Below are 26,799 nucleotides of genomic sequence, written 5' to 3' on the forward strand. Positions count from 1 at the left end.
TCAAATTACTTACAGTATAGCATATTTAGCTCTAAGTTGGACTCCATTATGCAAGGTATGCCTGCACATATTTTTAAAGTTTGGTAGCTGATTAAGTTGAAACCGCACTCTCTGCTCTGTTTAGTGTCCAATATTTGACAAAATTATAATTCACTTTTATCACCATATCAACTGAAGTTGTTACTGTAAACATTCTCAAAATCATACAATTCTTTTTCATATGACTTGTATATTTGTTGTTCTAGGTTTTGTTTTACCCCCCCCCCCCCCTCTCCTTTATTCCAAGCTCTTCTTTTCTTTTCCCCCTTTTTATTATTTATTGTTTTTATGATATGAGCTAAAAGTTCTCAAACTTCATTAAAAAAATATTCTTAATCTTTATTGTTTGCTTCTCTCCTATTGGTTTAGTGAAATATTTTATAAACAAATTTAAAATAATTTACTAATTATAATCGAGTTAGCAGTTAAAGATGGGCATTAGTTGAATCGAAAGAAGAATAATTTAGTATTAGCTTTTCATTTCTATGAAATGATATCAAAATTTAATACTCTTATTACATACTATGATTAAACCTTAGTTGTGCATATGTATATATTCTTATTTTTAATGCTAAAATTTATTTTTGGTGCTAAGTGGTTTTATTCTTTTATCATTTTGTTTGAGCTTTTTCTTACTTTTTTAAAAAGTATTTTATTTGATTCCACTGAAGTTTCACTTTTTAAATTTTGCACTTGAAATATTTTTAGTAAGAGAAAATTTTATTGTTTTAAAACGTGTTAGATAAATAGTGCACAAGTTACGAATCATAAATCAAATAACTTAGTGAGAGAAATGGGACATGTAGAAACGCATCACTTAATTTTCCTTTAGAAATTTTAAACCACTGTACCATTCCTTTTTTTTTCTGTGCTCTTGCTTACTCTTTTGCTTAAAAATCTGGAATTATGAAGGTCATTTATGGTTGTTTTTATACTTTTGATACATTAATAAACTTGTCTGATATTACTTTTAATGTCATGGTTTATGCAAGAAAAGTTTAATCAATACCAATCTTCTCACTCATTATTACTGTATACATTTCCACCGCTTTATCTTCAGTTAAATAAACCGGCTGTACAAATTTAATATTTTTTATACTTGTAATTGACTTGTTAAATATATAAATAAATTTAATTCTTTATAACATTTTTTTTTACTTTTTTGTTTATATCATTAAGCTTAGTTTTACATTACATTTGTGCATTTTTGCTGTTACAACTGTTTTTTTTTTTTTTTTTGGTCCAATTTTTAGCCTACTTTCCCAGTGAAAGTCGGAGAAAGAAGAAAAAAGCCTGAAAGAAGGCTTAATGCATCTTGAAAATATCGTGAAAAATAAAAAAAGAAGTCAAAAATTTTAAAAATAATTAAATAAATATCGAAAAATTAAAAATTCGAAAGTAGGGTATTAAGATTAGGAAAATTTTCTGTCGGTCTGTCTTCCCCTAATAACTTTTGAGTGAATAGTCCGATTCAAACAAATTTTTTTTTTTTTTATTCAAAAGATCTCGGCAAAGATTCCTTTATTTTACTTTTCCTATATTTCACTTTTTTATTTGAACTATTTTTCGTTCAATTTTGAACAGTTCAAAAAAACTTAACATTAGCGCCTACGGGGGAATTCGAAGCAATTCCAAACTTAGAGGCGAATTTGTTTCAAACAAACTCGTAGGAAAAAGCTTTTGATGAAAGACATGTTTTTAAAATACTGTACAAGACCGTTATAACGCCGACCTATATAACGCAATTCTCTATAAACCGCACTACTTTTCAGAAGTAAACAATATGTTTTGAAGTTTTAAAAATCCCTCTGTTTTGCTTTGCAAACATAAAAATTGTTAGGCAAATTAAATTTTGAAAGTTTTTCATCTTTCCATCTTATTTCAAAGCTTTTAAATTGAAAATTAGTACTCATAGTAAACAGAAAATACCAGATGGCTCTTGAAAATGCAACTGTTATGCAAACCATGAAGCTATCTGAACAACAGGATCTTGATTATGAAACATATTTATTTGTGAATAACTAATTGTAATATTGGTGCTTTAATAATATTGCAAATAAAACTCATTCTGAAGTGCTAATATATAGATATATTCTGAATATTAGTTTCAAAATTTGTGAAATGATCTATATAATGCAAAAACCTGTATAATGCAAAAGCTCTGGTCCCAAGGTGTGCGTTATAACGGTCTTCTACTGCATCTTTTTGATTTGAACAATTTTCGGTTCAATTTTTAACAGTTCAAATCTCTTAACATTAGCGCTTACGGGGAAACGGAAAGTCAATGTGGATTCTGCACTTGAAAATGGATTTATTTAATTTTGTTGGAAATAGCTCTTGACGACAAACTCCCAACTCTGAGAATTTTGGGCTACCTGACTCTCACTCCCATTTCTGTGCCCGAAAATTAGTCAGACCCCGTCTTCGTCTCTGACTTCATAGTTTTGGCAAAAATTCATACACAGAGGAAAAATGGCCGACTCCAATTCTTGGATATTCAACTCCGAGTCTGACTCCTCCTTTATCCCAAAATAAGTCCAATTCCGACTCCACAAACATTGGAAGAGTTGTGTACTCTAAAGGAAATGACCGATTCCAACTCTGAGTTTTTGAGTTAAATACCTTCGACTCCCAAGTCTTACTCTTTTATCCCAAAATGAGATTGACTCCGACTCGGCAGCCATGGTTTTAACTATGAAATAATTTTTGTTAATATGACTTGTTTTTATTTTCACTTTAAAGTTTTAATTTATGTATTAAGTTTTCATCGGATAAACTCAAAGTCCTTTATGTTTCTGCATTAAGATATGCGCAGATGATTTTTTTTTTCTGACAACGAAAATTATTTCTCTAAGTTGACGTTTTATTGTTTTTATTTACTTCGGAAAGTACATTAATTCATTTTAAAAAAAAAAACATTTTTTGACAACAGGAAAAACAAACTGTTTTTTGATATGATGTATTTAGTTTAATTGGCTTATTAATTTTAATTATTATTTTTTCTTTTTGAAAGTGTTAAAGAATTTTTTTTTAATGGAAAAAAGTGTATAAGCTGCTTCATTTAAAAGTGCTGCTATTTTATTTGTTCGTTTATTTATTTAATTTTTTTTACGCACCTAATTCTTTCAATGAGTGAGGCATATTTTATTCCTAGAAATCGGCTTAAAATATTAAAAAATTATGTTTGAAATAATTTGCGATTTTAGCTATTTTTGAGAATATTGATCAGTTACTATAAAGTAGATATGGGTATACAGGAAAATAGGCTTGAATAGTTATAGACGGAACTTGTTTATATATCATTTTACTAGCTTACAGTCATAAGGGGCCATTCATTAATTACGTAAGGATTTTTTCAATTTTTAGACCCCCCCCCCCCCCCATGTAAGTATACATAAGATTTTTCTACCCCCGCCCCCCATTCTTACGTAAAATTCCATTTCATTTTTCACAATAATAAAATAACAAATCTTACATCCCTGGCATTGTTTTTACATAAAACCCTTTTGGGTAAAGAAATATTTACTAAAAATTTGGAATCTAGACTGAACGTTTTATCAACATTTTTTTGCCCTACATAGTGGTATTCTTTTAATATATTTTATACTACTCATTCCTTGTAAAACAAATAAAAAACAGCTCATCCTAATGCGTTTTTTACCTTCCAGACGCAAGTGAAATATAATCCTTGTCAAACCACTTGACTGTGCGATTTCTAATTCAAGATATCGACTTCGAAAATATTACGTAAGAATGGGTTTGACCTCATCCCCCCCAAAGTAAAGGTATGTAGAGATTTTTCCGACCACTTCCTCCTCGGGACCCTTACGTAATTCATGAACGGCCCCTACCCAACCACTTCTTTTGTCAATTATGAGTCTCATTTTAAATATGCCAATAACGAAATATATTGAGGGAATGTGGGCTATAATTCTACACTGCTATTGTTTTAATCTTCGGTTCTGTGATTTCTTTTTGTTTCTTTTCAGTTGTTTCAGTATGCTTTAAATTTTACTTTGCTCAATCCATTAGCACAGGGGTCACATTTTTACGCATATATTTGCAATTTATTCGCAAAGCATTAAACTTTGGCTTTTAATTATTGTGATATATTTAATTTAAGGAACCTTTATGTGTCATAATATGTAATATCAACTTTCCGAAAAGTTTTCTTGTATTCAGAAAATAATATTTGTATGTGCTGCGAGCATGACTGTATAGTCATGCCCACAAAAAGTATTAATCATTATTTTTCAAGTACAAAAAATATCATTAGAACATTGGTACTTCATATTATGATACATAATGGTTCCTTATATTCGAATATACCACAATTAAAAACCAAAGTGTAATGTTTTGCAAATAAATTGCAAATATGTGTAAAAATGCGACCCCTGTGCAAATGGATTGAGCAATATATTTTGTAAAAACATTTTTGATAACATACTTTATTACAGTGGTGATATATATATATAAATATAAGTAGTGAAGTAAGCTGCATATATTCAGCCTGAGTAAAATTGTGAATATTTAGTGTTATAATATTCATCTGTGATTCTCAGTGTTGAAAATTATTTTCAGAATCTGTACTGATATTTGTGTTGAGGTTGCGGAGAGCTTTTTTTTTCTTCCATAAACAATTAGTTTTTGTTTTACTTTTGAAATAAAATTGTTCACTTTCTGTCAAAAAAGAATTGTTTCTGTTTGTTGTTAATAAGGATTGAATCTTTAATGCATTGTTGTTTGATGTGCAATTATTTGGAATGGTTTTTGTTGTGCCATAAATCTATGTTGCAGTTTGTGTCAAAATAAATGTTGCCGTATTTCTATTAAATTCAATTTATCTTTGTTGTATCTTACCATTGACGTTTCCCTTTCTTTCTATTTTCTTAAGTTTAAGGGGAAAGAATGAACAGTTACTATATTAATATGCAATTAAATTGAATCAAATACCTCTAATATAGTATGCGCTAATGCAATTTATGAATGTCTTAAAGGTTCTTTTTTACATAATGCAAACGTTTTTCGCATACAGAAAGTTTCTTAAAGCATATTTTTATAAAGTGTAATATTTTGCTTATTAATGTTGCATTTTTTTTAGTATTCCTGACATTTAAATTATGTAAAATCTAGTTTGATGCTTGATGCACAAAGTGTACAAACAGCTTGTTATACATAATTACATGTTATGTCCATTTGATGTGTATTTAAAACTATGCATAGGGAAAAAGGGGGCACATGTGAATTTTTTTTTTTTTTTTTTTTTCATTTCTTAATTTCTCAGAAAATATTTTCAATTTCTCGCAGAAAAAGAGTCCCCATGATTGAATAGGCATTTCTTTGTGCCATGGATATTTTTTTTTTTTTTTTTCAGATTTTTTAAAAAAATATTTCTATACTTTATGGAATTTAAAAAAAATGTCTTCAATCGTTCACATGTGCCCCTATGGGGGGGGGGGGGGCATATGTGAACAAGCTTGTTGCACATGTGAACACAATTGAAAAATGACGGACGAGCATCATATTTCAATGAAAAACTCGTTTTAATGAAGCATATACGTATATTCTAATTACATTCAAGGGCTTGTAACCTATGCTGCCCATTTAAATTGCACAGTAGCTGTTATTAAGAAAAAAATTTTTTATGAATTACAGAACTCCGCTCCCTGTCAAATTTTAAAGTTTCTTAGCATGTTCTAATCAATTGATCGACAAGAAAGAGTCTTATTAGTCTACTAAACAATACAAAGAATATTTTATTATGTAAAGTATATTCTTGTTATATAGTACGTTTAAGCTTCATACAGAATATGATGATGAATTTTAAAAAATTCTGAACTTCAGTTTTTAGTTAAAGGAAAATATTTTGTCTTTTTTTTCCGTGCAAATATTATATACCACTAAATTTTTAACCAACTATTTAGTAATTAATGAATTAAAAAAATAATAAAATAAATAATTACAAATTATGTAATAATAACTGACAATAAATTTACAAACTGATAACAGCAAAACAATTTTAAATCTCTACATCTCTTTTAACACTTATAATAAGCTTACACTAATATTTATATTTGGGGAGAGGATATGTGAGCTGTTCACATGTGCCCCTATATGTTGCGTCCACAAGTGCCCCGGCATCTACCTTAGAACTAATTTTCAAAAATAAAGAATTGTTAATTTAATTACAAAACAAACACATTAGCATAAATTTACATTTTAAAATGAATGTTCTTATACTGGTTTGCAATAATTAAATTTAGCTTATTAGTTAGTGTAAAATATGTTTTTACACAAAGAAGACAATGATAAAAATTCATCAGCATCTGCTAAAACAAAGACGCTGTTACCACAGAAACATAAACTGGCTCCTTGCTCTGAAATTTCATTAAATAGTAGGGCTGGTATTGCTATTACTTGTGAATTTTTTGCTTGACGTTATCCTAGTAAAACATTCCATGATCACATGTGCCCCCTTTTCCCCTACCTCTTTTCAAATTTTTGATGATGCTATGAAGTAACATTTGTGTTAATATTTATATAGTTGACTATTGTTTAATGCATATTCAACATATTAGTTGTTTCTTCCTGTTAAAGTGTAGTTAATAATATTCATAATGCTCATTTTTTATATTGTTTTCAGTTTTTTTTTTTTCAATGATGTTCTGGTATTTTCCAAAGTTATGTACTATTACTAAGTATTAAATGAATAAGATCCTGGTTAGTTTTCTGCCTACTCCTTAGAATATCTCTCTTTCTTTTTTTTTCACTTAACTTTGTAAACTTTTACAACATAACAATGTGGGTGCAACAATAATTAATATTTCCAAGTATGTTTTTTTCCCATACATTTAAGACTTAATTTTTCAGAAAGCTGTTATAGTTTTTATTTTGTTAATTCTTAATCTTCATTTTTTTTTAATGTTTTCTTAATTATGGCTGTTTTAATTATTAGGTTAGTTTTTTGATCTGAATCTTATTCTCAAAAATTGATTTTTTTTTTTTTTTGCTATGCTTGAAAAGTCAACTGCAAAATTCTTTTTTTTATTATTTTTATCAAGAATTTAAAGCATGCTTTTATTGGTTCTTAGTGATTTTTTATATTGTACCTCGAATTTCTGGAAATTGTGAGGCAGTGGAAATAAAGTCATTACTTTTCCCCCATAGGATAATCGAAAAAATATAAAAGTTGTATTTTTAGGTAAAAGTTTATATTTAAATATTTTTGTCATGCTTTCTTAGAAAACATGTTGTGTTTAATGTTTGCAAATACATGCAACTCATATTTCTTTTTTCATAACAGAAATGAAATTAAAAGTCAAAAAATTAATTTTTCTCTTTTATAACTACCAATTACTTTCCCTTTTCAAAACATCAAAATTAGTCGAATCATCATTCAGCCATTAATTTTTGGTTGGATTTAATGTTTTTAAAAATAAGATTTATTACATGCATGCGTAAAAACACATTGAAGAAACATATATTTAACTTGCACATTTAAGAGTGAAAAAAAATGCATTTAAAAAAAAAAAGGTCAAAAATAAGTTTTTTTTTAACCATTGCCATCTCTAACTGCACCAAAATAATTTAATTAAAATGAATATTGTTACTGCTATATTTTTTGTGTCATAATCGTTTTTTGCCTTATTGAAGAAAATTCAAATCACTTATTAGTTTTTAGATTTGATCATGATCACAGATTTTATCATGATCAGAAAAATCCTAAATCAAAGTGAAAATGAACTGTCGTGCAATTATTTAAAACTATGCAAGATGTATTGAACCGTTTATTTTAAAAACCAGTCAGGCGCCAACCAACAAAATTTGGAAAAAACTTTCGATGAGAATTGGAATACTTCAAACTGAAAGGGATACATATTTAGGTATATTTTTTCCAATAGAATGTTGTAATTCCTTTTGAATAGTTTCATTTGGTGATACAAAAATTTTACTGGTTTCTAAAATAAACGATTCAATTGTGCACTACAGAAAAGCTTTACAATGTCTCTTGCAGGAAATTCAATATATTTTTAATACACCTCGGTTATAAGAATTTTTACCTTATCCGATGTAAGAGTAATACACCCATGTTAGATAAAATTACTCATTTTCTTTCTTTGATATTTTACCTCTTTGTACTAAAATCTGTGGTCTTTCTTCCATGATTATAATTTACAACCTGTTTGAAACCTTTAGCCATATTCAAGTAGTACAAAATTTACAATTTTAATAACGCATTGTTTTCACGAACTGTTAATGTACATACAGTCTTGTCTCATGCATTTTCGTTTTTACATTTTATAGGTTTATGTATTCTTTCTTACAAAAAATCGTTAAACACATATGTATATATATACCAGGGCTGTGTTTATAACTTTTCCAATGCACGAATGCCATGGAAAATTGTTGAATCATGAGTCGTGACCAATCATAGGTGAAAAGGGGAATTTGTTTTTTCAGAAAAGCTGTGCCTAAATGCCGACACCAAATCACCCCTGATATATACATATATTATAAGCACATGTGTCAAGTTTTTTAATTCACATATACATTATGTGAAGCATTGTTTTGTTAAGTTTCCTTTAAGGATTGTTGAGCAGATCTATGTACTTCTTTGTTAATTATTAGTACTACTAAGGTGATTTATGTATTGCTCTGTTAAAATTACTTTCCTTAAAGCGATTGTAAATCTATTTATGTATAGATACAAGGATTTTTTATGTGTTTATACTACTTAGTAAACTGTCAGTTTGTAACAATTTTCTGGTGTTATTGTAACTATGTTCAAATTTTAAGCAGAAGTTAAAATATGAAATAAATTCATAGTTTTGATATTTCTGTTTTAATCATTCAAATACAATCATGCATACCGCATTATTGCACGGATATTTAATGCCTTCAAGTTTTTTCCATGTTGTTTCAATATTATAAACTGCTCAACTGTGCACTCCATCCCTGTTCAGTTTTGGTCTCCTTATCTTAAGAAAGCTATTAATGTATTGGAAAGGGTTCAAAGGCGGGCTACAGGGCTAATAAATGGACTTTCTCATTTAGACTATGATTCCAGGCTTAGAAGGCTAAAAATGTACAGTCTTGAGAAAAGAAGAGACCGAGGGGACATGATTCAGTTGTTTAAATTTATTAAAATGAAAGATGTTACAGGGCTGAAGTTTAGCTCTGAAAACAGGACAAGGGGTCATTGTTTTAAGCTATTAAATCTCAGGCTAACATGGATATTAGGACAAATTATTATTTTAGCAGGGTAGTGGAACCTTGGAACAGCTTACCGGAAGAGGTGGTAATGAGCACGGGAGTAGATAGTTTTAAGAGGGCCATTGATCTTCACTGGGGATTGTAAATTGACTAGGAACCAGTCTAATTGCCCGCCCAGAGCCTGTTGCTTGTCGTCACTTTTGTATTTGTATAACTATAAAACTGCATAAGAGAACAATAAAAATAAGAAAGCAGCTAAACTCTGCTTTTAGCTTCGAAAACCATATCCCCAGAGTCTTTTGCAATTATAAAACATCTTGCAGTGCATACTATAAAGTAATAAAAAGAATTTTATCCAGAATTTTCCCTTAACTAAAATTTTTCAATATGGATTACAGCAGGGGTTCCCAAACTTTTCCGATTTGAGGCATCCTTAGACGAATGAGAATTTCCTCATGGCACCCTGGTCTATCTATCATATACATACCTATTAATACCATAGACACTTCACAACACCCCTCACTTTTTCCTGTGACATAGCACTCAGTTTAGGAACTCCTGGATTAGAGTATTTATTTTAAATGGTTGGCAAGGTTTTGGACAATACGGTAAAAACAACAGTAAATTCCATGACTTTTAAAGTCCTGTCCAAAACTACATTTTTAAAGAGTCTATTTTGTGAGACAACATCAAGAACAGAATAAAATGTGTCAAAGTTATGTTTTACATTGAAAATTTTTTCAATGTGAACATTATAAATGTATGTAACTTATTTATACATGTACAGCTGATTCTTATCTAGTTACATAGAAGTTAAATTCTTCATAAAAAATTTCAATTTATATTTTTTTTTCCATAACAGTAACCTAATTTTTTGAATTTTATGCATGTGTGCAAATGAGTGTTCAAAATATAGCGCCATAATTTATCTGAAATGCAATTAATGACAAATTTTGAACTGAAGGGAAAAAATATATATTTGTGACTCTTTTACAGCTTTGTGAAGATTTTCTTCTATTGACTATGGTGCCATTTCATGATCTAAATCTAAATTCAGTCGAACCTTGTTAAACCGCCACCCTCTTAGTTCGTCAAAAAATGTGATAAAAAAATGATCAGTATAGGAATCCAATACAAATTTCCTCCTTAAACAGCCACCCTACCGTCCCCCACTGATTTTCGAGGGAAACTGCATACTCAGTATGATAACATTGCTGTTTGAACCGCCATCTTGAAAGACCATGTCAAGCAATTCAAACTTTCCGGTAAGCCATTTATTAGAGTGAATGTCCATGAGCAGCCACAGAGGGCGATCATGAATGTCACACATAACTGCCACTATGCCCCATACAAATACACATATATTAGCCCACTATGAAATCTTCCAGCTTTTTTTTCTGTTTAATCAGCCCCCTGCCCCACTCAGTCGCCAAGGTGCATAGTTCCCAACATCTGCATGAATTTTAACCAGATCTTATAACTGTTCCCCCACTTTTTCCAACCTTTTCATTTTGATATATCACTACTCGACTACAAAAGCATTCATTCTTTACCCCCTTTTCTGTTCCAGTCAGCGGGGGAGGGTGCTGAGACTTAACCTGTTATTGGACAATGTGTGCAGACTTCAGCAAACAAGTTTGTATCAACATTCTATGACATCGTGTTCTTTTGCTTCCTTCTGCTAACATGCTGAAAACAATCTTTAGAATGCACGAAGAAATTCTAATTTGTGAGTTTAAGAATAAATACAATTCACAAGCTATCAATTTATTAGATAAATACTTTTCAAATTCTGGAAAAAAAAAGGTAGCCAAAGAACTGTCCATGAGCTGCGACACACTGCTGAAAATGCAATGGTTATCATTTTTTAAACTTCATTTGGAAAGGAAAATACATGCCTTCAAATGTTTTTTCATGAAAACATGTATTTATGCAGGTTTGGAAAAAACTTGTTGAACCCCCATCCTCGACTTTCACCAACTTTCGGCCCATCACGAAGGTTGGCGGTTTAATGGGGTTTGACTGTAATCGAGTAAATACTTTAGAAAAAGGCCAATAATTTGTTTCTAAAAATTGTCAAACTACTACAGTTTTTCATGAAATACACCGCCAGCTCAATCAATTCCAGCAGAGGACTGCAGTTTCGTGATGTTAGCTACCAGTTTGTTTGGACTCTTGGTCCCTTATTAGGTTTTCCACCTCCAGCTCGGTTAGTCCTCTGCCGAGCTGATGAGTGCTAATAAGCACGAAACTGCAGTCCTCGGCTGGAATTGACTGAGCTGGCGGTGTATTTCATGTATTTCTGCCTTAGCCTGGCTTTAGGGCTTCTGGCTTTAGGGCGGTAACTTACTGAATATACTATAGTTTTTGTTTATTGTACAGTGGTGGACAAAATTATAAGGACAAAAGAAACATCCCCAGATCTTGGCTGTATTTGGTCAGAAAGTTATGCAAATTTTATGACTAGAGACTAATGGTAAAAAAACACTTTATATATATATATAGTACTTTTTTCGGAAATACAAAGAAATTTTGTATTCGTACAATGAAGTTTGAATTTATACCCTGCTTGGGAAAAATTATAAGTACAATTAGATTTGTGTGTTCTAAAAAGCAAAATTTGCTTATTTTTTGTTCTGTATTACATAACAATATAAATGTTCAGTAAACGGTTAGGGACGTCACATTCCATTTGTACAGTCATGCCGTTAGGTACTAAATTTAAAGAATTTAAGAAAATGAAAGTGGTTGCTCGGAAAGCTTCACGACTTACTGTACCTACATTAGCAACAAATCTGAATCGATAAAAATCAGTCAGGGCTGTAAAACTTCGTTTATTTATCAGGTACTGTTCAAATTGCCCACAATTCGTAGCAATTGTGATGGTCCATGATATGCTATGGCAACCCAGACCATAACTCCGGGTGTTCATCCACTGTGGCGTTCACCGGCATAGCGCCTGACACGAATTCGGCCATCATGGTGCCACAAATTGAAGCGGGATTCGTCAGAAAAGACGACCTACTGCCAATCAGCACATTGGCCCATTGTAATCACAGGCGGCAATGGTTTTGGGTGAGAGAAATCCTGTATAAAGGAATCCTTGCACGCAGCCCACGCTGCAGCAGACGTCTCCGAATCGATGAAGCACACAATGAAACACCTGTAGCTATTGACCACTGTGCTGCCAATTGTCTAGAAGAAGATGTGCAGTCCGTCAACGCCATACGCACCAGGTGTCTGTCATCGCGAGCTGACGTCACATTTCGGAGTCCACTCCCGGATTTCCGAGCTGTCCAACCCTCGTCCATCCACTGCTTCCAAACACGCATGATTGTGCTGCTGTTACGCTGCACACAAGCGGCTACTGCACGATAAGACAATCCAGCTTCACGAAGGCCGGCGATTCTGCCCCGTTCAAACTCTGAAATTTGCTCAAATTTCGCTTTCTTTCGTCGAAGAGGCATAGTAAAGATTCAGTTAACGTTTACTCTAGCATATAACCACCGCTAATCATACACGCCTCGCTACAGCCATCTATTTATATTCAGTTTGATCCGCCGATCAGAGGGCGCTGCTCAGCATACGCATGCGCTACCGGTCTGCAATTTTAATCATTTGCATATCATTCCCTACTTTACATTTCCTGCAATTTTCAGCTCACTCGCGTAAGTCCTTCGTGGTATTGCAATTTTTACAAACAGGAGTGTATTACTCATAAATTAAAAAGTGTTTGTAATTATGGGACACCCTACTTTGATAGTTTTCTTAATTCAACACATGGTGTTTTAAAAATAAATCATTCTAACTTGTGTTTCACGTACTGGTTATCATTATACACATATGTGATATAAATCCCTCCTTTCGTATTTTTACTGTGAATTGTATTTTATGCTTGTGTCTGCATTTTTGGGACATGGTGTAGTTTTTCTACATGCAAAAATATTTGCTTATTAGTAATTAAAACATTGCTTATTAGTAATTAAAACAATCTTCAAACGATGTTTTAAACTAAAAATTAACAGGAATAAGTGTATAATTTATATATTGTTTCCACTTAGTGTTTCCTGATTTCAGAATTTTTCTTAAAGTTGTTTTCCGCTGAGTTTTCAAAGAAAAAAAAAGTTAATGAAAAACTGCTGTCAATCACTTAATAATATTTTAAACAGTTGCAAGATCTTTTAATTTATTTCCCTAGTTTCAGAAAAGTTTTATTCATTATACAATAAACATATAAATTAAACTAAATCAGTCAAAATTTGTACCATATTAGCTGTACATTAGGTTGCTGCATATTACAAACAAAGATTCACTAAGTATGATACTCTCTTTTGTTACTCCAAAGTTTGTTATTTTTTTAATTTTAGTCAGCATATGGTCAATAGTTTATAAATTTTGGTCAGTAAAGTCAGTATTTTTGACCTTTCAAACAATTTTACCAACTTTAACAATTGTCCTAAACCAGTTTTGGACAGTCCAAAACCCAACCCTGGAATACACATTTAGGTAGGGTTGGTTGTGGTAAGTGATTCCATTTGGATAAGGCGAATTTTTTACTCAATTCCTCTATGTAGCATGTAAATATAGTGAATTCAATGTTAGCAAGAAAGAAGTTAATGCCTTCATATAATTACCTTCAAAAATATCTACAGTCAAAAATGTGGCCTAACATTTTTTACATTAACATGCAAACATTGTGGCATCGTCTGAAACAGTGTCTGTTGTTTGTTTAGAAAAAAAAAATCAATGAATAATGTAAAATTAAAAAGCTCCCCCTCTCCCCTTCAAAAAAAAAAGGGGGGGGAGGGCACATCTTGCGGAAATCTCATGTCTTGTGGATTTTTTTTTTTTTTTACAATCGAGAATAAAACTCTTCTCTGACGACCATGCAAGGTTTTACTTCATCAATGGAAGCGCAACCTAGAAAAGGAAATGAGTTGCTTAGTTACCTAAATTTCTTCTATGTTTTGATAAAAAAAAAGTTAAGAGGGTGTAACTTACCGAGCAAACCCATTGCTAGCTGGAATTCATCTCGCAGAATTTGAAGCACTTTCCTGACACCAATTTCACCCTTTAAAAGAATTTTAAATTGCATTTTTTTAGTTTAATATGTTTAATTTGTTAGTTTAATATGACATTTCTTTATTGGACATATTTGAAAAATTCAAATATAAGTCAATTGTGTGTTCAATTGACTTAGTATAGTGGCAAAATTGTTTGTTGCTTCACATCTGATGTAAACACAGTAAGCTTGTGTTTGACAACGATCATCAAGATAATGTGTCCAGATTTGTTGGATGAGAGTGAAAGCTACACACCCTTGTATACAATACACAAGTGGCTACTGGTAACCTTCAGCTTTGTTCTTAAATGTTAGATTTATTGAAATAATATCACCTTCCTACATACACTATCATCTGGAGTTTGCAATTCAGTTTGCGCGAGATCAAAACTGAATGTATGCATATCAATAACCTAGAAGCATCTAGAAGGTCTATTAGAAAAGTATCTGACCTTTGACTAAAGAAAAAGACTGGCTAACTTGTCAGAAAATTCGTTCCTTGTAATCGCTTCTTAGGCGCCTCTTAGGCTAAGAGAATAGTCGGAAGTCACAAGGAGAGTTAAGAGCTTGTTGAATCACATGAGTTTATATTTTTGCTAAAAAGGTCTGAATCAAGTACAAGAGGTGTGCTTAAAATGATAGAAAACAGTTTGCATCTTCAGAATAGTTTCTACTTGGCTGTTACCCATTACTTTTGCAAAATTTGATGCATTATCACTGCTCCAGTTGTTCTATCATTTTCTTTGAAATTGAAAAACCCACGAGGGTACTAGACATTACTTCAGTCAAATGCTGTTTCTCACAGACTGACGTCATAAACAGACGAGGAAACAAGTAAGGAACACTTTAGAATATTTCTACAAAACATCTGCTGGTACATGGTGCAAAATTCAGATGTGTCTTGAAATGGATGGTGTTCTACCGATGCTTACGACTCCAGGTAACTGTGAATAACAAACATATTCAACCACAATGGATATAACGATCAGAATGAATGGGGAGGGGGTACTCTCACTTCCAGACCACTCTGTACTGTAAAATATGGAAGTTTCCTTTAATTGCAAAAGCACTTAATTCTACAAATTTGGCTTTGAAAGACAGTTAGTCAAAGACTACTTTTGAAATTTTCAATGCTGTTAATTTTCTAAGGAGTTTTTGTGGGAAAAGTGGACTTCTTTCGAAGGGCAGTTGGAGGCAATGGGAAGCTTTGTCTGGTATAAATAGAATTGATTATGTTCTGTTTTGTTTTTGCACTTGTGCATGGAAAGTAAATTTAATAATTACAAAGTCGTCGTTTCTTACTAAAATGAATTTAAGCCACATATTTTTAAAATTTTATTTTAATTAATTTATCTAGTTTATTACCCCCCCCCCCCCGTGTGTGCATTTTGCAAGCTTGTCTTTCCATTCATCTAAACACTTTTCATTTTTTTCATTTACAGTTAAAACTTTTCAATGCAATTTTGGAAAACTTTGTGCATAACCTTTGCTAGCTTCAAAAAATGATCACACTTCTTTCTAATACATAGTTTGAATTGTCTTATCTATGAATGGTTGAACTTAATTAGAGTTCATTGGAGACTGTGTTGCAAAGGAAGGAAACTACCGGGTTTACACCCGTAAAGTTTTTGGGAAGGAACTTTTGAAACTTCCCGGGAATTGTCACGTATTTAAGAAAAGGCAAATTTTGTTTTTGATTTTGACTTTTCAGTCAAGATTTTAATTTTTAATGATGTTTGCTGCTATTTTTATTGGCTTGTAATTAAGTATTTAAATGATTGGTTTGAACATCTCATTTTTTTTCTAATCCACCTCATAATATTCTTAATAATATATCTGATATGAGCAAGTATCGGTTACATATTTAACTTCAGACAACAACTACATTTTTTTTTCTTTTTCAGGCACAAAAAGAGAAGGAGGGGGTGAGGGGGCTGTTACAAGCATATTCCAGCTTTTATTTAAGTTTACTTAAGCTACAGCTTGTTCTTGAGAACATATTAGAATTTTTAGCAATTATATCAGAAAAAAGCTTACACAATAATATCAGATGTAAACATTAAAAATCATAGTTTACTCTAAATTCCCAATTTTCCTCAAAATTTCGTCCGGGTTTATTGTTTAAAATTCCCGAGTTTTTTCCCCGTTGCTCAAACTCAAAAAAGGTTTTTCGTATCTCTGGTTGTCGTAAATCCAAGCCAAAATAGATTTTTTTTGCCCTCTTTGAGCGAGTGTAACCTAAGATTAGGATTCAACTTACGCTATGTGCCAGAGCCCACAGTACAGGTCTAGCTATGAAGACGCACTTCGCACCAAGTGCTACTGCTTTCAAAACATCTGTGCCTGTTCTCACGCCACCATCCATATATACTTCACATCTTCCAGCTACAGCTCGAACAACTTCAGGCAAGGCTTCGATCTGAAGGGGGAAATAACATTATCAGTTTTTATGAGTCCATACCCATAAAAAGATATGTACAATAATATTGTTTGTGAAACCTGCAATTCATCATAATAATGGAATCATTAAAATCTAATAGAATTTATTCTACACACATTGACTAAGCAAACGTTGACTCTGTTGATATTTTATGTAAATTATGTGTGCAGTACAGTATGTTGCAGGGTTGGCGCGATTGAACCCAATTGGGTTGGACCCAATGTTTTTTTTTTTTTTTTTGAAAAAACCCATTTAAAAAAACACATTATTTTGCCCACTTTTGGTTTTTTTTAAAATTTTCCAAGAAGTTTTTTTAAAAAATAATTAATTTAAATACCTATCACAATTTAAACTTCTTTTTTATTTGTTCTTCACCACAGCCAATGGACATAAAAAATGAATTATATATTGATCAATATTTGTAGATTGTACAGAGGAAACTACTCTAGCCGAAAGGCTTTCGTGTGAAATATTTTCTGGAAACCAACACGTCACAAATCTCAAATAAACAAGGTATATTTTTTAGAAATTAACAGTTTTTACGAACGGTCAAATAGAATAAGATGTACAGTATTTTCATTATCTTACAAAAAAGTTTAATATTTCTTACTCTGTACACAGAAATAGAAAAACAAGTAACATAAAATTCAAAGAAATGTCTTGATAAAGCTGGAATTCAGTAAAAATGGATTTAAACTACTTCAGGTTCTACAGTAGTTTTGCATAACAAAATGAAATACAATAAAGTAAAATGCAAAAAAGAAAAAAAAAGTAGTAATTACAAACAAACAATAGATTTTATCACTCGAAAAGTATCTTTGCCTAAACTGTTGGTAATCATGGAAACTAAAAAATCTGAAACTTCTCCATTCTTGGGTTTCGTTGTCTTTTTTACTTTTCAGAAAACGTTGAATTTTCAAGCTTTTTTTTACCCCAATTTTTTTGCTTTGTCCATATACTTACGCTACAATATGCTACAAGTACCCCACATTTTCCCTAAGAAAAGGCAAAAAAAAAAAAAACACATTTCTTTAAAAAAACCCAGCTTTAGTTGAGTTTTTTTGGGTTTTATTTAAAAAGACCCAAAACAAAACCCGGGTTTTTGCCAACCCTGGCACGTTGCATTGATTGGACGAAATAAAATGAAAAATTGTGATTTACACTTACAGTGGATGGCACCCCATCAAGTTGTCTAGCTCCATGATTGGATACTATTATGCCAGAAACACCATGGTCAACAGCTAATATAGCATCTTCAGCTTGAAATGAAAAAATAACAGCATTTAGTTTCAACTTAATTATTTTAAAATTTATGCATTCAAAAGTGTCAATATACGAGGGCTGTTCAATAAGTAATAAGACTAAATTTATAAAAATACAGAACAACTTTAATTCGCCTTAATATACATGTTTTTTTAAGAATAACTTCTGCGGGACTAAATGCATTGATTCCAGTGAACATTAAGTTTGTCAGGGGCGCCCACCTAGATGGAAGTCATGGCGCAGACTGAACCATTGGCATTTTTAGGGGGCAGTGGTGCATGCAAGGAGGGGGAGTTCACGGGGGTCATCCCCCCCTCCCCCCAAAAAAACCGCGAACGCATTTGAATGTTTGCTTGAAAAAATAAAAAAACTTGATCGAAACCACATGAAAAAGGATTTTTTTTTCAATTCAATATTTTTTGGGCATTAGATGAAGGGGTGGATACAAGCTATATAGGGGTGGTAAGCTATCGAATCACATTAAAATTGCCAATAATAAGGAAATAGTATTAAATTGGTGTAAAAAGAAGTCATGTGATGCACACATCAACTAATTTCAACAATTATCTGAGATGCCCATTTTATTAAAAGTCGCTATGTAAATATGAACAGGATTAAAACTTTTTTTCAGTACAAATTCAAAGTTCACCGTTAGAACAGGAAATATCATATACCTTTACGGCTTTTACAAGGGGAAGTCCAGAGGTCAAACCAAGTGATTTACTTTAATTATTATTATTTTAATTGAATGTAACTCAAGTTTAAGAAAATCGCCTTACGTGAGACTACTTAATCTATGATTGCGGTTTCCGAAAAATTTAGGGCTGACAACACATTCTAAAATCTAAAAAATCATCAAAAAAAAAAAACTTTAAAAATGGTTATTTTAATAACCTTTGTATGCAATTTTTAATTTTTTCCGGGGGGACTTTCTCATAAATTTTTGAAAATTTTAGAGTGTCTTCAAAAAATTTTACTTGAGTCCACTCTCACCCCTGGCCATGACCGCCTCCCCCCAAAATAAAATCCTGTATCCGCCCCTGAAGGGGTGTTTTGAGGGTTGATTTTGTCATTTTAGGGGGGCTCTTGCATTGGGGGGGGGGTCTTCGCGGTATTTAGGGGGGTGAGCCCTTGCCTTTAGTGGGTGGGCACCCCTGAGTTTGTGAGAGCTTTTTCAAAACCGCCTCCGCAGAGTTTAGACATGCTTTGTTGCTTTCAAAATGTTTGCCTCTTAATGGTTTCTTAAGTTGAGGAAACAGCAAGAAAGCACCGATGTATAACAATTCTGCGATTCCCCTCGATGATAATAGCAGCAGTGTTAATCATTGTTTCTGTGATGGACGTTGAAGGTTGTCTCTCGCGTTCAATATCTTCCATATTTTGCCTACCTTCCTGAAAAGCTTTATGCCAGCAAAAAGTACTAACTCTAAACATTGCTCCCTCGTTGAAAACTTCACGTATCGTCACAGGTCTCCAAAGCTGATTTTTGCAGACGAAAATAAACTTAAATCGCATAGACGACGCTTCCATTTCGACAACTGGCTGCGTCTTGTAGGCGCCCGCCAACAGGCTTCAATTCAATCAAGTGATACTCATCAGAAACATGATTCTGTAGACGCCAACTATCGGTATTAGCTTTTGCTAACACAGACAACAGACCTTTTTCATGCCACAGAAATTAACATTCCGATGAGTGGTTTGAAAAAATATTCGTGCGAAAAAGAAAAAAAATGTGCGAGGCCCCCATCACGGAGGCCACCATTGTATATTTGCAACGTTATAAGTCTTGGTGCTAGTTTTTTCAAGCAATTTCTTGGGCCGTTGGGAATGGATGGGGGCGTCTCGCACTGCGGGATCTGTGGGTATACAGATCCGGGCCTGGCGAATAGGTTATTTACTTTTCACTGTGTCCATACTTTTGTTTTAAAATGGCTACCAAAAGTACAAAAGTGGCTACCATCTTTTGTGATTTTGGTAGCCAGTGGCCAAGGACGCCGATATAGGGGGGCAATTGGGGGCTCAAGCCCCCCTTAGAAATTAGAACTTACTTGCTTTTAGTACTTTTTTCTTTGCAAAAATGTTCTTTTCTAGCCATTAATGAATATGTTATTAAAAATTTCAAAATTTAATAGCTCTAATCTGTACTGAAATCAGTTTCTATGGGGAAAATATCCGGCCGAACCATGGCAAAATGTCTGAGCCCCCCCCCCCCCTCCTAAAATTTAGCATATGGGCGTCCATGCCAGTGGCTACCATTCAGAATTTCTAGTCTAGATCTTTAAATGTTTCTCTTGAACGCTGTTAGGTTTTATGGAAGTTTGGTAAAGTTTCTTGGAAAACTCTGTTATGAGATAAAAATTAGCGGAAAAAAAAAAATGCTTATATCTTCGTGACTGGCTGATTCTTGTACGAAAACTCAGAACAACTTCACATGGCAAGTAAAACTAATTTGAGAAGTTTACACTTTATATCCAGCTTTTTACACAGCAGGATGATAAAAAAAAAAAAAAAAAAAAATCGCTTCTTCAATTTGTTTATTCCCTAAATTAAAGGGTGCTTGAATTTTTTTCTGAGAAATGTAAACTCAAGCATTCTTCAAAAATATCAATTTTTTCAAGTGTCTGTCAAAACTCTATGAAATTCGACAGAAGGCATCCGACAAAAACTTTTTTCGTACATCTTTTCTTTGAAAGCTAGCAATTTTTGCATTTATAATATAGTTCCTTGAAACCTCAAAACACGTGTAATGCAAATTTTGTATTGCTTTTATTTATATTACCACAAATAAGGCCATGCAGACCAAAAAGGTCGATCCTCTATTTTTCTATGTAGGTAAGAAAGAAATCAGTAGATCTTGATTTTATCGTCATAAAAGAATCCTAACTGACATATAAAGCCTATATTTTGACGTAAAAAAGCCTAACTGATGATAAAACGCTATCAACAAGATGTTTGTTATCAACAGGTAAAAGTTTTAGAGCAGGAATCAAAATGGAGGGAGCAAGTCCAATCATTGACTTAGCAAAAGCAGACCCAAAGACCCCAAGTCACGTGACTCAACAACGACGAATGATTGGCACGTTTTGCGTGAAACAAGCGAAAGACACCTGGTTTCTTAATGCTTTGCTTTACAATCTATCACATGACTTGGGATCTTGGTTTCATGAATGAAAGTCATCATGGAGAAATGGAGGGAGTGAAGACTCCCTCATTTTATCTCTTCTCAATGGTAAAAGTGTAGCAAAAGTTATTGTTTCCTCATGGTTCGTTGTCGTTTACCTGGAATAAAAAAAAAGTTGTTAATCGTTCTAGAATGCATTATTTACAGTGCTGTGCAAATTAGTTGGGACAAGGACTTTGGATCCTTGTTACTGCAACTTGCAAGTCTCAACCTGCCCAAAACTGTCTTCTACTTGTCTGAACTTGTTTCTTATGTATTGAGTACGACCAATTCGTCAGTTGGACATTGATTAATAAAGCTTGGTTGTGTTCACATGTGTTTCTTCTTTCTCTGCGAATTGCAGGACTTTAAAGCGATTTTCAGTATTTTTTTATTTTTCAGTTATAATGGATATTACCCCACGCAAAAGAACAAAAATAATCGCACTTAGTGAAAACACCTCTTTCACAGTTAGGAAGATAGCAGAGGCTGTTGGGTTTGGAAAATCAAGTGTTTCACGGATTATAAAACTCAATGAAACAACGGGGTCAGTGGAGGCATCCAGGAAAGGGCGCTGCGGACGGAAACGTAAAACCACACGAAGAGATGATGCTCTGATCCACAGAATGAGTGTCATGGACCCTAAAAAGACTAGTGGCGATATTACAAGAGCCATCGCTGACCATGGCGTGGAGGTAGATGAGTCTACAGTTCGTCGCCGCCTTCTTGAGCGTGGTCGTCGTGCGCGACGCCCAATCAAAAAACAGCTCCTGACAAGTGAAATGAAGAAAAAAAGATTCAAGTGGGCACAAAAACATAAAGATTGGACTGTGGAACAGTGGAAAAAAGTTATTTTTTCTGACGAGACTCACTTCGAAGTGCATGGATACAGAGCAAGTGTCGTTCGTCGCACAACTGGAGAGCCTCTTCGACCAGGACACATCCAGCAAGCCCCCAAGCACCCCCCAAAAGTGATGTTTTGGGGCTGTTTCACTACCTCAGGGCCAGAAACCCTTCATCCCATCGAAGGGATGATGAATAGTGAGAAATACATCAAAGTATTACAAGAAAAACTCATCCCAACACTGCGGAGGAGGTTCCCGGAAGGCGACTGTGTGTTTCAGCAGGACCTGGCACCCTGTCACAATTCCAAATTGACCAAAAGCTTTTTCGCTTCAGAAAAGTTGTCATTGCTTGCGTGGCCGGGCAACTCACCAGATCTGAACCCAATAGAAAACTTATGGGCGATATGCAAAGCAAGAATGAGGAGAATGGATTGTACAACCAAAGTGAAGTTAATAGAGAGTGTGATTAAAGTGTGGTTTCGCGATCCAGAAGTAAAAGAAATGTGTGAAAGACTAGTCAGTTCGATGTCAAAGAGAGTAAGAGCCGTGATTAAAGCAAAAGGTGGACATATCAATTATTAATGTATAGATAATAAATAAATAAACAGCTTTATGAATAATTTTTGAATTTTCCTGCTTGTCCCAATTAATTTGCACAGCACTGTATATACTTGACGAATCCAAAAAGCAAATGTCGATGCGTACCGTCGATCGTAGCCTAATAAGGCCATAATTGGTATTATTAGGACTCCGGTGTCCTTATTGAGACTCTGAAAGATCAGATGGAGGATATGATCCTGTGCTGCTTGCGCTGCACACATGTGCACGAACTGTGCGTAGAAGTGACCAAAAACAGAAAATAACGAATTATAAGTGCCACAATGGCACTGATAATTCGTTGGTGCCATTGGCACTACAATGGTACGGAAGTAAGTATGGAATTTTTGATATGTTTTTGAGTTTATCAAATGTGCTCAAATATGTTTTTATGAAAAATAAAACTTTTTATTTATTTTTTAGTTTGTTAGTACTTTTTTGCGTTTTTTCAGAGCTGTCCTTATTGGGGACACGTGTTCTTAATAAAGCCCATGAGCCATTTTCGTTAAACTACAGACAAACATAATTTTAACTTAAATTTTCATTGAATGTTTTTTTTTTTTTTTTTAATGAGCAATTTTATGAATGTACAATAACTGAAGCCGATTGACTTATAAATGAGTGAGATATTAGCAGTCTAGGAAGATTGGGCGCAGAGCAATTGGGCGCCGGGAACATTGGTTGCTGGGAAAGTTGGGCACCGTCGATTGGACGCACAGTTTTTGGGCACCGAAAATGTTGAACAGCGCTCAAAACCTAGGCCCCCAATATTCCCGGCGCCCAATGTTCCCGTTGCCCAATATGCTCGGCGCCCAATGTTCCCGGCGCCCAATATGCTGGGTGCCCAATCTGCGGCTCCCAATCTTCTCATTTCGAGATATCAGGTCCTGAACCTTAAGTTGGCCATATTTGGCACACTTACCCCGTAATTTTCTTTTTAATTGTCGCACAACAGCTCAACTTTTTACTTCTAATAAGCTTGTGTTCGAGAGCAGAAAAATACATACAATACAATTGTTATAAAACGTTAACCCATGATAAGGACATTACCAGTCAGCACTCCCTTGACTATAATTGGCAAAGTGGTCACCTCTTTGAGCCACTTGATGTCACTCCAGGTCAGAGACGGATCAAACAGGGAGTTGACATAGTTGTTGAGATTAGAGCCTCCTGATTTGGTGCCAATGACGGAAAAATCGGCGTCCGAAAAGTTTGCAAGCCTGCCAATAAATATCAGTAAAAAATTGGTTAGGATAAGAATGTCTTTGTAAACATGTTTTCAAATGTGTTGTAAAAATTGAGAAGAAATAGACAGAATAAGTATATTTGATCTAAGATTGAGTATATCTGCTGTAAGGTTGTAAATGTATACAAAAGAAATATATAAAAGAGGTTGTACTGTTTGTTCAAATCTGAAACAGTTTTTTAAAATGATTTTTCTTTATCAGTACAAGACTTTAAAAACATACTGTATGATTAAAATTGGCTACTAAGAATTAAATATGACGAGAGGCAACATAGTTGAATCAACTTTTCTTCTAATAAGCCGAATTTATTCCAGCAGTTGCTCATCCAGAACGCTGTTAAAACTGAACCGAGTTAATTCAACTAGTTTACTCGTGCGCGGAGTGAACACTTGACAATGCCACAATGAGTTGAATGAACTAAAAAGTTAACTCAGATCATCAGGACGAGAATGGTAGCGGCACATATGCCTGGCATGCCTGACGAGTTTACTGTCTTATGAAGAATGCCGGGTAATTCCTTTACTTTTCTACCTGGTTACACACCCTCCGTTCGAAATTTGATTCAACTAATTTGCCTCGTGTGAAGGCCTTACGGTATGCTATATCTCGCAGAATAGCTGTTTGCACGCTTGGAGTATAAATTATTGCACATAAATTGCAATGAAGAAAAGGCAGCAAATAAAGATCCCGCCGTACCTTAGATGGGGATGCAAAGAAAATTTGTTTCTCGAATCTGCAAGACGGTTGCCAAACAAGGGGGTGTCTACTGTCAGCACCAGGGCTTGGAATCCAGCGGCCTCAGCACGTTTCACCAGATTCTTCGTCACAGTTCTGTCTTTGTAGATGTAGAGCTGGAACCAACGCTGGGACTCTGGAGCAGCTTTTGCGACATCTTCGATTGAGGTTGTGGACAAGGTGCTTAGTATCATGATGCATCCTTCAGCTGCAGCTCCTGTAACAAGAGTGAGAGGAAAAAACGAACCACTAAGTATCACATAAAAGTTCCGATTTTAACCAAAGCTTCTTTAGCTAAGGTTTGAACTCCGAATGGACCTTATCCACAGCCCACCAAGTGACCAGCGGGCAATTGTTATTTCAGAAGTTTCTTTCGCTCAGAAAGAAATTGCGAAATTGTTTAGGTGTCCATGTCAATTCAGGCAAACAAAAAAGAAAAAAAAAAACTTACCTTCATAGTATCTGATGTTTTTGAATTTACATATCTTAAAACACAGGAAAAAATAAGTTGCAGGCATATATATAAATATATATATATATATATATATATATATATATATATATATATATTTTTTTTTTTTTTTTTTTTTTCAAACAAAATTTCTAGCCCGAGATATAGCCCGCCGAAGATGGCATCCTGGGTGTCATTTGCATTTTTCAAAAAAAAAAAAAAAACGACTTTATCTCCGGAATAGTGCATGATATTTTGTTGCGGTTTTTTTAATTTGAAAAATAATCAATTTCTCTTTAAAACGGTACGCGCCATTTGGAAATAATTATATATGTTTCATTTTTTTTCCTACAGCGTTTCGGAAAAATATTTTTAAATATGTGTTTGGACTTTTTCCTAAAACGCCTAGTTAAAAAAAAAAAGATATTTTTTTACAGTTGTTCAGTATCCTTAAGTACTGCATTCCTCGAAAAGGAAATTATCCATTTTTCAGTTTAACAGGTTTGAGAGGAATGTTTTAAAAAATGGGGGGGGGAGGGGTCAGGAACTTTGTGCGTAGTAAAGGCACATTTGAAAATTCAAAAATTATTTTAGTAGCAAGTGGCCAGAAAACGCTTTTAATTTAGCTATTATAGCCCCAATTTCTCATTTTTACTTTCTTCTATATCTAATATATAGAAGAAAGTATTGGATTCGTGCAAATTTTCGAATTTCAAATTTTGACGGATTCGAACGTTTTGAGGTGTGCTGAGTCCATTTCGACCATTTTTGGAAAATGTCTGTCTGTCTGTGTGTGTGTGTGTATGTGTGTGTGTGTGTGTATGTGTGTGTGTGTGTGTGTATGTGTGTGTGTGTGTGTGTGTGTGTGTGTCACGTCTGTGTGTGACCAGTTTTTTGTGGCCGCTCTACAACAAAAACTACCGCATGAAATCGAACGAAATTTAGTACACATATGTGCCCCTATGTGAACTTGTGCCCATTAGTTTTTGGCGCGAATTCCTCCAAGGGGGGTGGAGCAATGGGACGTTTTTCGAGTTACGCGTGCTTGCTATTCCTCAGGAAGTAACTGGCGGAATCAAACAAAATTTGGTCCATATGTTGGTATTAACAGGAACAGGTGCTGATTCAATTTTGGTGTCAATAACTCAAACGGGGGTTGAGCTATAGAACGTTTTTTGTCGTCAATTGTGACTGCTGTATCTCAAGAAATAATGAACGGAATGAAAGAAAAATTTATCGGCAAGTAGCCCTTAGTGGGTATAAGAACTGATTTTATTTTTGTGTCAACAGCTAAAAAGGGGGTAGCGCAATCACTCGTTCTTTTTTTCCATTTTGAGTGCCCTATCTCAAGAAGTAAAGCTACGTTCTGGTTGAAATTTGGAATATATGTGAATCCATATGTAAACAGGCTTTGGTTCAATTTTGACGCCGATCGCTCCAAGAGGTGTTGATTTTTTTTTTTTTCTTTTTTTTTGCGAATAAAAATATTTTTATTAATGCAACAATAAGAAAGATAAATCGTAATAGATTGTCGTCTGCGTATTTCTCGTGACTTTAATTGTATGGAAATGATCGGAAATATTATCTCAATGATTTAAAATTTTGAACTGTTGCCATCTTATGTTTGTTAACAAATAAAATATTTGTAATTAATTCAAGCAAGGCTTTTAAAATAACTTTCAATTTTCGCTCTTTGCTTTGCTTTTGCAATAATTCAGACATTGGGATGGTCGTCAAGTTTTTGCAT

General features: G+C 33.7%; 1 protein-coding gene across 1 annotated transcript in view; it reads right to left on the minus strand.

The window, feature by feature from the left end:
* Nucleotides 1–13,496: 13,496 nt before the first annotated feature.
* Nucleotides 13,497–26,799, minus strand: part of LOC129234445 (2-Hydroxyacid oxidase 1-like) — a 33,870-nt gene continuing 20,567 nt past the window's right edge. The window contains exons 3-8 of the mRNA XM_054868448.1: nt 24,563–24,818; nt 23,670–23,839; nt 17,922–18,013; nt 16,575–16,733; nt 14,254–14,323; nt 13,497–14,172 (exon numbers count right to left, since the gene is read on the minus strand). Coding sequence (XP_054724423.1) covers nt 14,105–14,172; nt 14,254–14,323; nt 16,575–16,733; nt 17,922–18,013; nt 23,670–23,839; nt 24,563–24,818 — 815 coding nt within the window. The 3' untranslated portion in view covers nt 13,497–14,104. The remainder of the gene's footprint in view (nt 14,173–14,253; nt 14,324–16,574; nt 16,734–17,921; nt 18,014–23,669; nt 23,840–24,562; nt 24,819–26,799) is intronic.

Source organism: Uloborus diversus, chromosome 1 (genome assembly GCF_026930045.1).
Source record: "Uloborus diversus isolate 005 chromosome 1, Udiv.v.3.1, whole genome shotgun sequence".
NCBI lineage: Eukaryota > Metazoa > Arthropoda > Arachnida > Araneae > Uloboridae > Uloborus > Uloborus diversus.